Raw genomic sequence first — 15,753 nt, forward strand, 5'->3', positions numbered from 1 at the left:
TGGCCTGGGAGTGTGCCAGGGCATTGCTTGAGAGGAACACTGATTTGGAAGCGTTTACCTTGATGAGAGACTGACAGCAGCTCCTGGTAGCCGAGCTTTCCCTCCTGCCTCTGCTGTGAAGGTGGACCCATGCGACAGTCAAATGCCTGACTTTGGATAGGACCGGACCTATTTATTGCCATGCAAGGGACTCTGCATTTTTGAATTATGGGTCATGGGCTTGGAGACAGGGGTTAGAGCTGGGAGAAGTCTTGGAAGTCACCTAGAGAAGACACTGCCATTTTGCAGATGAGGAAACTGTCCAATCAAAATGGACCAAGGATTTGCCCAAAGTCTCACAGCAAAACCATAGCCCCCGCCCTAACCCCCCCAGTCCCTGTGCTGTCTCAATTGTAATTCTCGCCTTAAGGATCAAATAGTTATGAGCAATCATCTGGTTTTCAGTATTCTTTTAAAATGCCTGGGGCCATGCCCAGCAGTCCCTTTCACTGGGGTTTAGACAGGGCTGCCGGGCTTTCCTGGTGGATGAGCTGGGCAGTTCATGAGCCAGTAGCACTCAGCAGCATGTCAGTGTGCTTCCTGGGGAGCTGGCAGCAGGGGCTTCAGGCCCTGCTTCAGGGCTGCTTTCTTGCATATGGCTGATCCCCTCCTCACTCCTCCTCCCTGCATTGCTCCTGCACAAGAAGCAAAGGTGATGGGCATGGCTCATCCTGGCTCCTCTAAGGTGGTTCTCGGTGGTTTCCAGATGTGAGAGCGCCCTTAGTGGATGAGAGAGCTCCCGGCGAGCAGGCTGCCGCCCAGCCCCACATGGAGATCCCAGAAGGAACCACAGGTGAGGGTGAGCCCCAGAGACCCCCAGGCAGTCAAGGCCCTGCCCAGTGCCCCAGCTGACCTGCGACGGAAGTGAGGGCACTTTGCGTGTTTATCCTCCTGTGGGGCAGGAACATGGGTGGATTCTGGCTCCTGGGAATCTTGGGTTGTGAGTAGCTTGATGTCTTGGTGCCCAGCTACCTCCCTGGCTGCCTGCCAGCCTCTCAGAGCATTTAGGACCTTCTGGACTTCTTCTAGACGCTCCTCATCTTGCCTCAGTCAGCGCATCAGTTCCAGGGAGTTCTCTGCAGGATTTTCTGGGGCAGGTGGTGGCAGACCCGTGCCTTCTTGGCACCTGAGGTCAGTCCATCCTCCTGCTCAGACTGTCCGGCACAGGGCCACCTCCCAAGGGGTGGACCCAAAGATCACCTGAGCGCACAGAGGGTGCAGATGACTGGACCACATCTTTTGGTGATCTTAATGAGGTGGTCCCAGAGGAGCTGAGACATGTGATCTAGCATCCAGTTCTGGGACTCTGTCTCCTTTTCAAACATATTCGTGTAGGACAGGCATGACGAGAATGCCTTGTCAACACGGGTGATGGGGAATTGATCGGACAGGGCACTGGGCTGAAGGCTGCAGTCACCCAAGAGTGGCTCAGCTCCCCAGGCCCTAGGAAACGCCCGCACAGCCTGGAGCTCCTGGAGTCATTTCCTTCACGTCTTCTTCACTGCACTTACGTAAAGATGCCAGCCATTGGTTTGGTGATTTGGAGGGTGCCCAGTTGCCCAACAAGAAATGCAGAAGAGGCCTAGACAGGATTTCATCAGCAATGGAGAGCAGGGAAGATGTGCCCAGAAAAGAGTTTCTTTTCCTTCCTAAAGATGGTGCTCCCTGCAGCTACTGGGGAAGCCTGCAGCATTCTCTAGGGCTCTGTGTGTTGAGACCAGCCCCACCCTGGCCCCTTCTGAGTGCATTTCTGCTTTGTGACTTGATCCGTGAGGTCCCCTGAGATGGGCAGAGGGGATGTCCTCGAAGCTGGGGCAGAGCCTCATCCTTGAACGTGAAGGATGTTTGAAGACCGTGGCACGATCACGGGATGAGATCACGGGGAACTTCAGTTTCTCTCCTCCTCTCCCTTCAGTTATTTCACTGGGGGAAATCCCTCCCCTGCCCAGAATGAAAACTCTAGCCAACTCTTGACTTTTCCATCACTCCAAAGTAATTGAAAGTATGTTGGTCTCCACAGTGGCAAAACACAGTGTGCAAATGCTAAATAATTAGAACAGCCAGTCCCATGTGACAGTCAAAGCTTCTAACTCCATTCAAAATTGCCGCCATTCCCCTCGGGGACTGGCGGGGAGGGGAGGGGTAGGAGAAACAGGAAGGTTCTTACTGAGTCCGTCCTGGTGTGAGCCATGTCACACTCCCTGCATAGGTTTCAAGGAGATACTCTTTCTCTCTCTCTCCATGGGGACCTTATTTGAATTCTTCTAGACTCTTCCCCCAGCCTGCCATCTCCAGCTATCCTCCCCTGAAAAGCCCTTCCTCTGCACTGGATTCTGGTGGCCATGTCATCTCCTCGGCCCTGGGGGAGTCTGAAGATCTGGCTGCAGCCTCACCTCTGAGGTCCTGCTGGTTGCCACCTCTTAGACATGATCTGAGGCTCCCATGCACTCTCTCTGACCTGTGCCCACATGGGGCCCACGGGAAACATGCTGGCAAGCAAACTGTGGGTGTGCGGACAGTTCTCAGGACCGTAGCATCTGTCCTTTGCTCTGCCCCCAAAGCAAGGCCAGCCCATCTTCCATCTGAGAATGGGCAGATTCTCAGTGTTCCTTGGTGGGGCCCTGATCATAGACCACCAGGTCCCTAACCAGAGGGGACACGCACCACATGTCCTCAACGTATTGACTTGAAACATTGTACTGGGACTGTGATGGGGGGTGGCCATGTAGCCACTCCCACCACCCCCAAGCCAGTGTCTCCAAGGAAATCCTCCTAAAGATCCCTTTACACCCTCCGTGTGGTGGGGTGGTTCTAGAGTTGGGTGCATGTGTCTTCAGCTACTGACAATGCAGACCTTAGTTGGCACCTCGCTCTGGCCTATCCTGTTTGCTGTTCTTGGTGCTCCAGTGAAACTCCCCACGGGCCATCCAGTTAGGGTGCAGAGTGGCTACCCCCTTGCAGGATCCTGCCTTGCTGGAGAGCAGAGGGCCCTCCTGGCTCTTGTAAAACATTCCCAAGGGTACAGAGAGGCCACTGGTGATGTGAGGTCCAACCTCCACTGTGCCCTCTCTCCCTCCTTGGTGTTTCCAAGCAGCTCCCTTGCTGGGGTCAAGCAGTGGCAAAGACAGCGCAGCCTCCAATTTCTGACTCACGCCAGGCCCGGCTATCATAGCTCTGCGCTGGTGTGTGACAGCAAGGTGACTCACCCAGTGCTGTGGCAGTGACAGTGTCCAGGGAAGCCTCCACATGCTCTCTGTCTCAAGGACTCTGGCATTTAGTGGGATTTGCTGTCGCTCTGAGCCTTTCTACCATTGCCATCACCTTGTCAGAAACTCAGGCCGAATCTGCACTCAGAGCTGTGCCCAGGCAGTTGAGCCAACACTCGCTCAGTGATGTTGTCGCATGACAAGGCACTGTCACCACTGGGCCTCGTGGGCAGCGCAGTGTCGGCTAGATGGACCCAGAGGGTGTCTGTGTCATGCTAGTGCTAGTGATGGGAGCCCCCTGAGCCCATTGCCTACCCTCCCATCCCCTTAGCAGCTGCTTGGGGACAGCCAATGGCCTGGGTGTTTCTGAGGCTACCACATGGCTGCCAGGAACCTCAAGAACCTTTCTCTCCCTTGCCTACAGGCTTCACACAGGCCTGTGCTGGCCAGTGGTGGGGATCCAGCATTCCTATCTTAGGTGCAGAGAGTGACTGACTCATTGCAGGCCTGGGAGATAAGACTGATGGCCCGACCAGCAACATGTATGCCTTTCTCAGAGGCAGTGACCTCTATCACTGCCCTCAGGAAATGCTGGTGATTCTGGTGGCCTGAGGTCAATGCATGTCAACGTGGCCAACTTGCCTTATAAACTCTTCTTCTGGACAATTGCATGCATTGTCCTGTAACAGTGTCCTGTTGTTTATGATGCAGAAATTGGTGTTTGTAAACCACGTTGATTTTGGTACTATTGATGTGGTCAGGAACTTTCTCAGTCTTTCTTGTTTGGGGTGAGCTGTGGCTTCCTAAACAGGAACCCAAGATACCCCCAAAAACTGCTCAGTAGCACTGCCAGCCTCCCTCTTACCAAGTAGCACCCATTCAGGGCATTCTGTGAAAGGCATTTGCCCAGAAGTTGGGAGGAAGGAAACGTAACATTTTGGGGCACCTACCATATGGCAGGCACCAGGCTAAACGTGTTCACACAAATTCTCTTACTAACCCTCACCATCCTTCTACAAGACAAACTAGTATCTTCATCTTGGGGTTCTAGATGAGGAAATGGAGGCTCAGAGAGGTTGAATGAATGCTGGTGCCTGGATACGAACTCCGTCTGCCTGACTCCACAACCCAGGCAAAGTCTTTCCTTGAACTTCCCAGCAGCCACTGCTTAGACACAGCCTCCACGACCATGGCTCAGCAGCAAACTGCTTCTCTGACCTCACTCAGCCTGTGTGTCCTTGTGGAGTGGGGCATTCAGGGCCCCAGTGGAGAAAGTCTTTCCTACTAGGTCATAGCCACACCTGCATGTGTGTGCTGTGCATTTTATTTAGTGAACTTTTACCACCAGCATCCTCAGCAATGACATTTGCAAAGAAGCCAGAGCTGAGGCACCTTAGTATTCTTGGGACGTGACTTTCCTGAATGTTTTAGGGAAAATACCAGAAGACACAGAGAGCTTGGTTTCTAGCAAACAATAACTGTTTTGCTTTTACCCCCCTTCATTTGCTGACACATACACCAGCTGAGGAAGCAGGCATTGGAGACACCCCCAGCCTGGAAGACGAAGCTGCTGGTCACGTGACCCAAGGTCAGTGAACTGGAATTGCCTGCCGTGACTTTGGGGTTGGGAGGAGGGACATGGGGTGGGCTCTGCCCTGAAAAGATCATTTAAATGGACCCGAGCCCTAATTCACAAATCCAGGAGATTTTAGGGAGTTGGTTCTTATCAAAGGTTGGCTACTCAGATATAGAAAGAGGCCTGGTGGTTTTTTTCTAATACCATTTCTGGGCAATTCCTAAGGCATTTAGAGTTCTGAAAGACCTAGTCCGACCTGGGAGCTGAGAATGAATGTCGAACAGGAACTCTAGGCTGGGTATGGTGACTCACACCACTAATCCCAACACAGGCGGGCCGATCACCTGAGGTCAGGTGTTTGAGACCAGCCTGGCCAACATGGTGAATTCCTGTCTCACTACAAATAAAAAAATTAGCCAGGCGTCCATGCTGGCTAACACGGTGAAACCCCATCTCTACTAAAAATACAAAAAATTAGCCAGGTGTGGTGGCGGGTGCCTGTCGTCCCAGCTACTCGGGAAGCTGAGGCAGGAGAATGGCCTGAACCCGGGAGGCGGAGCTTACAGTGAGCCGAGGTCGCGCCACTGCACTCCAGCCTGGGCGACAGAGCGAGACTCCATCTCAAAAAAAAAAAAAAAAAAAAAATTAGCTGGGCGTGGTGGTGGGTGCCTGTAATCCCAACTATTCAGGAGGCTGAGGCAGGACAATCGCTCGAACCCAAGAGGCGGACATTGCAGGGAGCCGAGATCATGCCATTGCACTCCAGCCTGGGCAACAAGAGCGAAACTCTGTCTCAAAAAGAAAAAAGAAACTCAAATACAGCGATTCTCACTGCAGGCTGCCCTCTGGCCGATCCAGGAGCAAGGCCTTAACCATGTCACCCCCAAGCGATTGCTTTTAAACTTTCTTCTCTGCAGCCTTCAACCCTTATGATTTTCTTCTCAGGTATCAGACTGCTGTGTTCAAGAAAGACAGCTTTGTGTAATCATTTATCATAAATATCTTAAGAACTTTAAAAATCCTAGAGATTCCTAACTTTAGGAAATGGGAGACCTGTGATACTGATATAATGTGGGCTGGGCTTGTTTTCTGTCATTTGCTAGATAAATGAACTTGAAAGCCTACTGTAAAATGTGGAAGCTTCTAGATTGCAAAAGGGCTGGGAAGATGCTGTTATTTTCTCCCGAGTGATGGGCTCTGTCCAGTGTTCAGAGCTGCCTCTGAGGCCGTCTGATCCTAGGAGACTCTGCCTCGTTGAGGGAATTTTGAGGCCTAACTACACATTCCTGCCCCCAGAGAGGTCACAGCCTATAGCAGGCTGACGTTTCTCATCTCACATGGCACAGAAAGGCACATTTTCATTCTTAGGCTAACAAAGAGCTTCAAACACTAGAAGCTTGGCTCCTGTTTCTTTTAGGTCATGTTTTTCAACTTAGGTAAAACTAGAGGTTTTGATAACGTATGACCTCTAGAAATCATTGCTTTCCATAAATAGAAGTGGATCTGAGTTTTTTCTACTGATTTTTAGTGCAGGCTATGTCTACATGCCCACAGAACATATTCCATGCAAGAGAAAAAGCCCAGGCCACCATCTTTGCTGGGAACTTGACTTTTGCGCTCACTGAATTTTAAGTTTTCTGACAGCAGCCTGGAATCATGGAGGTATAAAGTACCTATTAGTAAGATGGAAAAAGGTGTTTCAGGATGGAGCTGCAGTCTTTTGAGAGTAAGCCATGGGAAGGCCTGTATACGATGGGTGGACTTTTCTTCTGTAAGTGTCTAGAGACCAGGCCTCCTGAAGAGGGCATGGGGGCTTAACTTACCTGGACTACTGTGTTTACAATACTCATTTATCTCGAACTCCTCCTAACCCCTGAGAATTGCTACATTTAATATTTGCTGAGTACTTCCTAGCATTCTCCCAACCAGGCTGGGTGCCGTGGCTCGTGTCTGTAATCCCAGCACTTTGGGAGGCCAAGGCAGGCAGATTTCTTAAGGCCAGAAGTGTGAGACTAGCCTGGCTGACATCGTAAAATCCCATCTCTACTAAAAATACAAAAGTTAGCCGGGCATGGTGGTACACACCTGTAATCCCAGCTACATGGGAGGAGTAGGAGGCAGGAGAGTTGCTACTGAGGCAGGAGAATTGCTTGAACCTGGGAGGTGGAGGTTGCTGTGAGCCAAGATCATACCACTGCACTCCAGCCTGGGCGACAGAGTGAGCGAGAGTCTGTCTCAAAAAAAAAAAAAAAAAAAGAACGTTCTCCTAACCTGGCTTCTTCCTCCAGGGGTGTAATTAATCATGTCAGTTTCCTCATTGATACACACACACCCCCACACCTACACACACTGTACAATCCTGTATCCATTACTTTTCAATTTACGTTTACTATTTATGTTTGGGATCCTTGTCTCTTTTTTAATAGTGTTTCTTAAAGTCTTGTATTATATCAGAGTACTGTAACATCACAGTCAAGAGCACTCTAGTAAGCTCTAGGAGGAAAGCGCCTTCCGGAAGGCAGTGGAGACCTGTCCTGTTGGGGCGGCATAGGGGCAGCCCCTGTCTCTGGTCAGTTCTGGCGCTCAGGCTCAGGGTTGCCTGTAGGCTGCTCTTCCCAGAGACTGACCAAGGGCTCTCATGAGGCACCTGCACACCCTGTAAGAAGCAGAAGTCAGTGTTTCCTGACACCAGTTGATACGTTCAGGATCCACTGATTAAACCACCTGCTGTGTGGCATGCATTGTGGTCGATGCCAGAAATAGGAATTGGAGGGGCCCATGAGCGTAGCCAGTATCAGACTGAAGGTGCTGCTGGAGGTGCTGCTGTGCTGTGACCAGGCCTCTTGGGGATGAGCCTGTGGCAACCACCCTGCCTCCGATGGGGTCGGGCCCACATGTTACCTGTGTGTGTCCATGACCACACCTTCCTCCCCCACCTCATCCAAATTTCTTTCTTTTCCAAGCCCCCGAATCCTTCAGGGCTGCAGGTTTTGTTTAAAGCAGAGCTGGTGAGTTGCATGGGTTGTTGTGTTGCGACTAGATGGGGTGTTCAAAGAGTTGGGAGTTAAAAAACATAAAGGGTGCTTATTAGGAGAACCAAGGAGTATAATTGTCCTGTTCTTAATATGCAGCCAGATTAATGAATGTCACATGAATGAACCAGAAAAACATGAAGTGTGCCCTTGATCAGCTGGGTTGGTGTGCAGCAAGCTGTGTGACCAAGGGACAGCAGTGCTCCTGAGGGCCGTCACTGTCTGCTGTGCAGAGCCCTTCCTCCCACGGGAGCCTACCTCACCTGTGCAAGGGGCTTGTCTGTGGTCAGTGACCTGGATAGATCTGAATGGGGCTTATTTTTTGAGGAGTCTTATAGCAGGTCTATCAGTAAAGACTCTATTCTTGATGATCACACATTTTGGATTTTCCAAATCTATCAGAGGATGGGCTTGAGGCAGAGTTTGTAGACACTAGTTTCACTGGTTTCATTTACCAAAAAGGGGAGCAGAAGTCAAGTATGGTGGCTCATGCCTGTAATCCCAGAGGCAGGAGAACTGCTTGAGCCCAGGAATTCGAGACCAGCCTAAGCAACATAAGGAGACCTGTCTCTACAAAAATAAAAAATAACATCTTAGTCAGACGTGGTGGCGTGCCTCTGTGGTCCCAGCTACTCGGGAGAGTGAGATGGGAGGATCGTTTGAGCCCTGGAGTTAAAGTTGCAATGAGCTGTGATTGCACCACTGCACTCTAGCCTAGGTGACAGAGCGAGACCCTGTCTCAGAAAAAAAAAAAAAAAAGAAAAGAAAAGAAAAAAGAAAGAAAAAAACTCACGCCTGTAATCCCAGCACTTTGGGAGGCCGGGGTGGGCGGATCACAAGGTCAGGAGATTGAGACCATCCTGGCCAACATGGTGAAACTCCATCTCTACTAAAAACACAAAAATTAGCTGGGTGTGGTGGCGGGTGCCTGTAATCCCAGCTACTCAGGAGGCTGAGGCAGGAGAATCACTTGAACCAGGGAGCCGGAGGTTGCAGTGAGCCGAGATCGCGCCACTGCACTCCAGCCTCGGCAACAGAGTGAAACTCTGTCTCAAAAAAAAGGGAGGCGGGGGAACAGTGAGAGGTAGGGAGAGGAAAGGGGATTCTCGCTACACCCAAGCCAGGTACCATCTAGAGGCTAGACTCTTTGGGAAGCTCAAATTCCCTAGAAAGCAGGAGAAGCTTCTGTAGCCCTCCCGCTTTCCCAGTAGATTAAGCCCATGAGCCCAAGGCGGCTCTAGATGTGTGACATGCTCTGTGCCCAACCAGAGCCCATCACAGGCAGAGGAATAACACCCACACCAGAAGGGCCCTCAGAGGTCACCACGTCCAGGAACCCTCTTCACAGATGAGGAAACTGAGGCCCAGAGAGGGGAGGACCCAGGGAGCTGGTGGCAGCTAGACCAGGAGAGTTGTCATTCCAAGCAAGCAAAGGCAACGAGATGAGCCCAGAGCTGTGCTCCCATCTCTTTGTTAGGGGGCCTAGGATGCCCTCTCAATGTCATTTTGTCCAGGATGATGCTCCCTCTCTTAAGCAATTAATGCGCCCTTGTTAACCTTTTGCTATCGCTGCCTCTTCAAACCAGAGGAGTTGAGAGTTCCGGGCCAGCAGAGGAAGGCACCTGAAAGGCCCCTGGCCAATGAGATTAGTGCTCACGTCCAGCCTGGACCCTGCGGAGAGGCCTCTGGGGTCTCTGGGCTGTGCCTGGGGGAGAAAGAGCCAGAAGCTCCCATCCCACTGACGGCGAGCCTTCCTCAGCACCGTCTCATTTGCCCAGCGCCTCCTCCAACAGGAGGCCCTCGAGAGCCCTCCCAGGAGTGGGGACCAAAAGGTGGGGATTGGGCCGAGAAGGGTCCGACCTTTCCGAAGTCCGCCACCCCTGCGTATCTCCACACAGAGCCTGAAAGTGGTAAGGTGGTCCAGGAAGTCTTCCTCGGAGAGCCAGGCCCCCCAGGTCTGAGCCACCAGCTCGTGTCCAGCATGCCTGGGGCTCCCCTCCTGCCTGAGGGCCCCAGAGAGGCCACACGCCAGCCTTCAGGGACAGGACCTGAGGACACAGAGGGTGGCCACCACGCCCCTGAGCTGCTCAAGCACCAGCTTCTGGGAGACCTGCACCAGGAGGGGCCGCCACTGAAGGGAGCCGGGGGCAAAGAGAGGCTGGGGAGCAAGGAGGAGGTGGATGAAGACCGCGACGTCGATGAGTCCTCCCCGCAAGACTCCCCTCCATCCAGGGTCTCCCCAGTCCAAGATGGGCAGCCTCCCCAGACAGCCGCCAGAGAAGCCACCAGCGTCCCAGGCTTCCCAGCGGAGGGTGCCATTGCCCTCCCTGTGGATTTCCTCTCCAAAGTTTCCACAGAGATCCCAGCCTCTGAGCCCGAGGGGCCCAGTGCAGGGTGGGCTGAAGGGCAGGACGTGCCCCCTGAGTTCACGTTCCACGTGGAAATCACACCCAACGTGCAGAAGGAGCAGGTGCACCCGGAGGAGGATTCGGGAAGGGCTGCATTTCCAGGGGCTCCTGGAGAGGAGCCAGAGGCCCGGGGCCCCTCTTTGGGAGAGGACACAAAAGAGGCTGACCTTCCAGCGCCCACTGAAAAGCAGCCTGCTGCTGCTTCGCGGGGAAAACCCGTCAGCCGGGTCCCTCAACTCAAAGGTCTGTGTCTTGAGCTTCCTCGCTCCTTCCCTGGGGACCTCCTGGGCCTCCCAGGCTGCGGTTACTGCCACTGAGCTTCAGGCCCTCCCAACTCCTGCTGCTTCCGACATTCCTAGGACGCCACTAAACCGACTCCTGGGTGCAGCTGCTCCACTCCCTCGGTCTCCTCCCGTGCTCAGGCTGTGGCCACATGCGCCCCTCACGCTTGCCTGCCACTCTGCATGTCACCAGCACCCCCGCCGCGTGCTCCCCACCTTGTTTGACTCTCTGGCCACTTGATGTTCCACAATGGCCCATCAGCCCACAGGAGGTTGGTGGGTGCCCTCCACCGGCAGGGTGGCAGCTTCCCTCACGGTGTCTAGAACTCGCCAACCCTCCCATGTAGGCACAAGCAGCCCCACTTTGCAGATGAGGAAACGGAGGCCCAGAGAAGTGCAGTAACTTGCCGCAGGTCACTGAGTAGTAAGTGACAGAGCCAGGTTTGGGATCCAGGTAGGTTGGCTCTGAAAGACATACCTGTCCTGCATCCCACAGCGCCTCCCAGGAGGTGCTGGAGTGTGGACTCCTAACACGGAGATGGGCAGGGTACACACAGCAGGCAACACACACAGCATTCAGAGGTGGCCCAGAGCCCACACTGTGCCTTTGGCCCAGCACCCTGCCCCCACCCACTCTGCCTTGTGGCAGGAAGATGAGGAGCAGACACAAGATCTCCCTGGTCCACATGCCGCCACCTCCCTCAGCAGAGGACGAGGAGATCCGCATGCTGGCATTGCAGGGGGCTGAGCAGGGCCCATCCTGAGCCCTCAGGAGCATGACCACAGCAGCCCCGCAGGGTGGGATTGGTGTGGGGAGAGCCCCAAGTATCAGGGAGAGGAGAGTTGGTGTCCCACGGGAGACCTCATAGCCACAAGGCAAGCTTGTCCATAAATTTGGGGCCCTTGGAATTTCACAGTTATTTGCCAAGCCCAGAAATGGATGTTACTGAAGCTCACAGGTGCAAGCATCTGTTACATTTTTATTAGATTTTACTTTTAGAGAAAACTTTGAAATGCTATAGATAAAGAAGCCTGTGTTGAAAAGTTAAGACAGAGGCCAGGCACGGTGGCTCATGCCTGTAATCTCAGCACTTTGGGAGGCCGAGGCAGGTGGATCACTTGAGGTTAGAAGTTCGAGACCAGTCTGGCCAACATGGTGAGACCCTGTCTCTACTAAAAATACAAAAAAATTAGCTGGGCATAGTGACGGGCACCTGTAGTCCCAACTACGGGGGAGGCTAAAGCAGAAGTGCTTGAACCCAGGAGGCAGCAGTTACAGTGAGCCAAGATCACACCACTGTACCCCAAGCCTGGGCGACAGAGCAAGACTCTGTCTCAAAAAATGAAATGAAGTAAAATAAAATAAAGTTAAGAGAGAAAAAGTATATCCTATATCCTATAACAGTAGGGGACAAATAACTGACCTGACAGGTTACTACAATATTTCCTGAAATGATGTTTTCTTGACTACTGGCCTACTGGAGGTGTGTCTGGGTTCAAAAAGAGTTCCATGGCCCAGTGACTGCGGGAGAAAAAAAAACAGACTAAACTAAGTTAAACAGGCTTTTCTGCTGCTGGACTTGTCAGAACCTTTAACGTACTAACAGTCATTGTGACCCTCTGAGAAGGTCACAAGTGGGTTTCCCAAACTTACTCGATTCTACCTGCTAACATTTCCTGGAGGAGGACTTGTTCAGTGCTTCTGCAGTTTGGGAAATGTTGATTTAGCAGGTGATTTTGTTGTGCCATGGATGGTGCTGGCTGATGTGGGCAAAGGAAAGAACACGTGAGTCAGATTCGCCTGGGGCTCTTATTAAAGTGCAGGTTACCGGGGCCACTTTCGGCTTACAAACCCAGTTGTGGGGTAAGCCTGGGAGTCTTTTAGCAGGTGATTCTGCCATATAGTATAGTTGGAAAACCTCTGGGCATACTCATTGCTGGCCCCTCTAGAAATCCAGGTGACAATAGCCAACGAGAAGCTCCAAGAGACCCGATTGTCTGTGGGGTAGAGGGAATATGATATTAAAACCAAAGAAGAAAATCTATCATCAGTTTTCAGCAGTGACTGTCAAGAGAAGGAGAAGGGTGAGTTAGCACTGATGCTGGCAGACAGGTCAGTGGGTTGGTTTCACCAGGGAGTGTGATGAAGGCTGATGTTGTCTGTGGGAATGTATGATGGTAACTGGTTTGTAGCTAACTGGGGGAAGCGGTGAGGATTTGTGCCCTTCGAAGACCAGCAAGTGGCAAGAAACCCACCAGGCCTGGCTTAGCGCTGGGCCGGGCTTGGCTCGTCTGAGAGCAGCTGGGGCTGGTGGCCAAAGCCCCTATTAGTGAGGGGTAAGCTTTGGGGGTACAACCAGCAACTAGGGGACAAAGACAAGCCTGCCAGGCTCTCCTATTCTGGAGGCAGGTGACCAGGAATGGAGATGGGGTGGTCAGCATAAGATGGCCAGGAAGGTGGGAATCAGGGCTGCTGGCAATCTAGCCACATGGGCAAGGGAGCTGGGTGACTCCAGGCAGTTTCCAAGGCCCAGAGGGTGAGCAGGCACCTCGCAGGGAAGCAGGGCCAAGCCTGGCTGCAGTGTGGAGACAACTCACCCACCCCCGTCCTTGGATCTTGCAGGAGGCTGGGTCCTCACTGAGCTACCAATAACCGTGGCCCTGAGGCTTTTAAAACACCTGTCCGTGGAGTGGGGCTGGTCCCAGTGGGGTGAGGCTGACCCTGGCAGAAACAGGGCAGGAGCCTGTGGGTTAGGGAGACTGCACCTTCCTTAGATAGCCTCCGTGTCATCATGTCCCTGTGACAGTTTCTGCTGCGTCCCTTCTGCATGGTCCCACCCTCAGCCAGCCTGCTGCCCCCTCTTGCCAGGTTGCTCTAATCAGTGACCCCAGTGTGCTATGCTGATACTAACAATGTGAGACCTAGCACATTCAAGGGAGAAGAGAACCAACTGGTTTCCACCAGACCCAACTAAACAAAACACGGACCTATCCCAGAGAAATGCAACTTCACCACAGCTGGCTGTTTCTGTGAACAGTGAAAATGGAGTGTGACAAGCATTCTTATTTTATATTTTATCAGCTCGCATGGTCAGTAAAAGCAAAGACGGGACTGGAAGCGATGACAAAAAAGCCAAGGTAAGCTGACGATGCCACGGAACTCTGCAGCTGGTCCAGTTTACAGAGAAGCTGTGCTTTATGTCTGATTCATTCTCATATATAATGTGGGGAGCATTTGTCACTAAAGCACAGCTGTCATTTAAAGTGCTTTGTATTTTGGGGCAGGCTTTTTAAAAGTCCGGCATTTATTAGTTTTGATACTTACCCCAGGGAAGAGAAGTTGGCAGGTTCATGAAGTCATGCTGCTAATTCCAGCTTTCTTAGTGTAGTTTCAGTGAGACCCTGACAGTAAATGAAGGTGTGTTTGAAAACCAACCCCAGGACAGTAAATGAAGTTGTGTTTGAAAACCAACCCCAGGACAGTAAATGAAGCCATCTGCTCACTGCATAAACTGCACCCTGATCTTTGCCCATCCTTCTCAGTATTTCACTTCACCCATCGTTTACTCCCTCAATGACTTGGTGTCTGGGAAAATGCTCCCGTAATTGCACAGTGGCGTTTTTCCTGGAAAATCCCACCATGGCTCTAGATAAGACCTATTTTTCTTAAAGGTATCTAAAATTTCCAGCATAAATTCTGTCTGAAACAGCTGAATTTTAATCAGTCCTGGAGCCCAGAGGGCATCTCCAGTTGCCACATAGCTCTGAGCGTTCGGTGGTGTGTTGGTGTGTTGGGGGCTGCTCCCGGAAGTGCCTGCAGAGTCAGGGCTCCCCAGCCTCACCTAGTGAGGCAGCGGAAGGGCCTGCGGGAATTTGGAGAGCTGCCCTTTGGGTCCCTGAAGTGATAGTGACAGCTGCTTGTCAATCATGGTGCACATTTAGTGCCGGGGGCAGGGGTCAGGGAATACCAGCCTCATGCATGCATGCATTCGTTCATTCATTCATGCAGCACACATGGGTATGACATCCCTGCCCTGGAGTTGGCTAGATTCTAGGGAGGGGAAAGATCTATTACTGTGGACCTCGGCCAGGTGGGGAGTGCTGCTGGTGGAGAGGGGCCATGTGCAGCGAGGAAGGAGGGGTCATCAATACCCCCACCCCAGCTTTGCTTTCTTGTCATCAGCCCCAGGGCCCCAGCCTGTGTCCCTCCTCTCCCATTACTGCTTCATCTCCTGGGTTCTCCTTACCAAGCCTGGCCACACAGAGGGTCTCGGCCGCTTCCATGGGGAATTGGAAAGCAATAAGATAACATCCCCAAGAAGCCCAATGAAGTCTGGGTCAGGACCCTTCTCTGAGCTGACTCGCTCTCGGAAACACTTCGAGGCTTAGCCTCCCCACTTTGTTTTCTGAGAGCGCTACCTCTTCCCCTCCAAACATCCCCTTCTCCTCTGGGGCCATGCCCACCCATCAAAATCCCCCATGGGTAGGATGAACTGTGGGTGTCAGTCACCATCTATCCCACATCCCGGTTCCAGGTCCCCCCACCCCCCGCCGCCTCCACAGGGACAGGTATGCAGACACGTGGAATGGGTGCTTCCTCATGTGGAATGGGTTCAAAAGTTAGCAGTGTTGTTTACACTGGGAAACTGAAAAAAAGAAAAAGAGAAAACATTGGAGGCTTGGCACAGTGGCTCATGCCTGTAATCCCAGCACTTTGGGAGGCTAAGGTGGGAGGACCTCCCGAGCCCAAGAGTTCTAGACCAGCCTAGGCAACATAGCAAGACCCCATCTCTAAAACAAAAATTTAATTGGCCAGGCAGAGGTGGGAGGATCACTTGAGCCCAAAAGGTAGAGGCTGCAGTGAGCCGTGATGGCACCACTGCACTCCAGCCAGGGCAACAGAGGGAGACCCTGTCTCTAAAACCAACAATGACAAAAAAAGAGTTAACATTGGCCAGATTAGGATTCACCAAATAGTGTTAATATTAGTTTGATTTGAGACTTTAATCAGAAAGCACATGTGTGGTGGGGGTGGGCATAACCTAAGATAGAATCTTTCCAATGTGGGGTGGGCACACTCCTGATTGAGTCTATCAGTGTGGTCTATCATGGGTTAATGGGCAGGCAAAAAAGCCCCTTGCCTGGAATTGAGTAGAAAGTAAGGCCCTTCAGACCCATGACACACTTGGCGACATTTCCTTGAGTAACATC

At 52.2% G+C, this 15,753-nt stretch overlaps 1 protein-coding gene across 10 annotated transcripts in view; it reads left to right on the top strand.

Moving 5' to 3' along the window:
• The window catches only part of MAPT (microtubule associated protein tau), a 130,056-nt gene that overhangs the window by 76,533 nt on the left and 37,770 nt on the right, over nt 1-15,753 (top strand). For 4 of the 10 annotated variants that reach the window (XM_025361788.1, XM_025361792.1, XM_025361791.1 and 1 more), the window contains 2 exons: nt 4,768-4,833; nt 13,625-13,680. In XM_025361788.1, coding sequence (XP_025217573.1) covers nt 4,768-4,833; nt 13,625-13,680 — 122 coding nt within the window. Of the gene's footprint in view, nt 1-745; nt 833-4,767; nt 4,834-9,439; nt 10,505-13,624; nt 13,681-15,753 lie in introns of all 10 variants that reach the window. The other 6 variants (XM_025361787.1, XM_025361789.1, XM_025361786.1 and 3 more) reach the window with 3 other exon arrangements.

Source organism: Theropithecus gelada, chromosome 16 (assembly GCF_003255815.1).
Source record: "Theropithecus gelada isolate Dixy chromosome 16, Tgel_1.0, whole genome shotgun sequence".
Classification (NCBI taxonomy): Eukaryota; Metazoa; Chordata; class Mammalia; order Primates; family Cercopithecidae; genus Theropithecus; species Theropithecus gelada.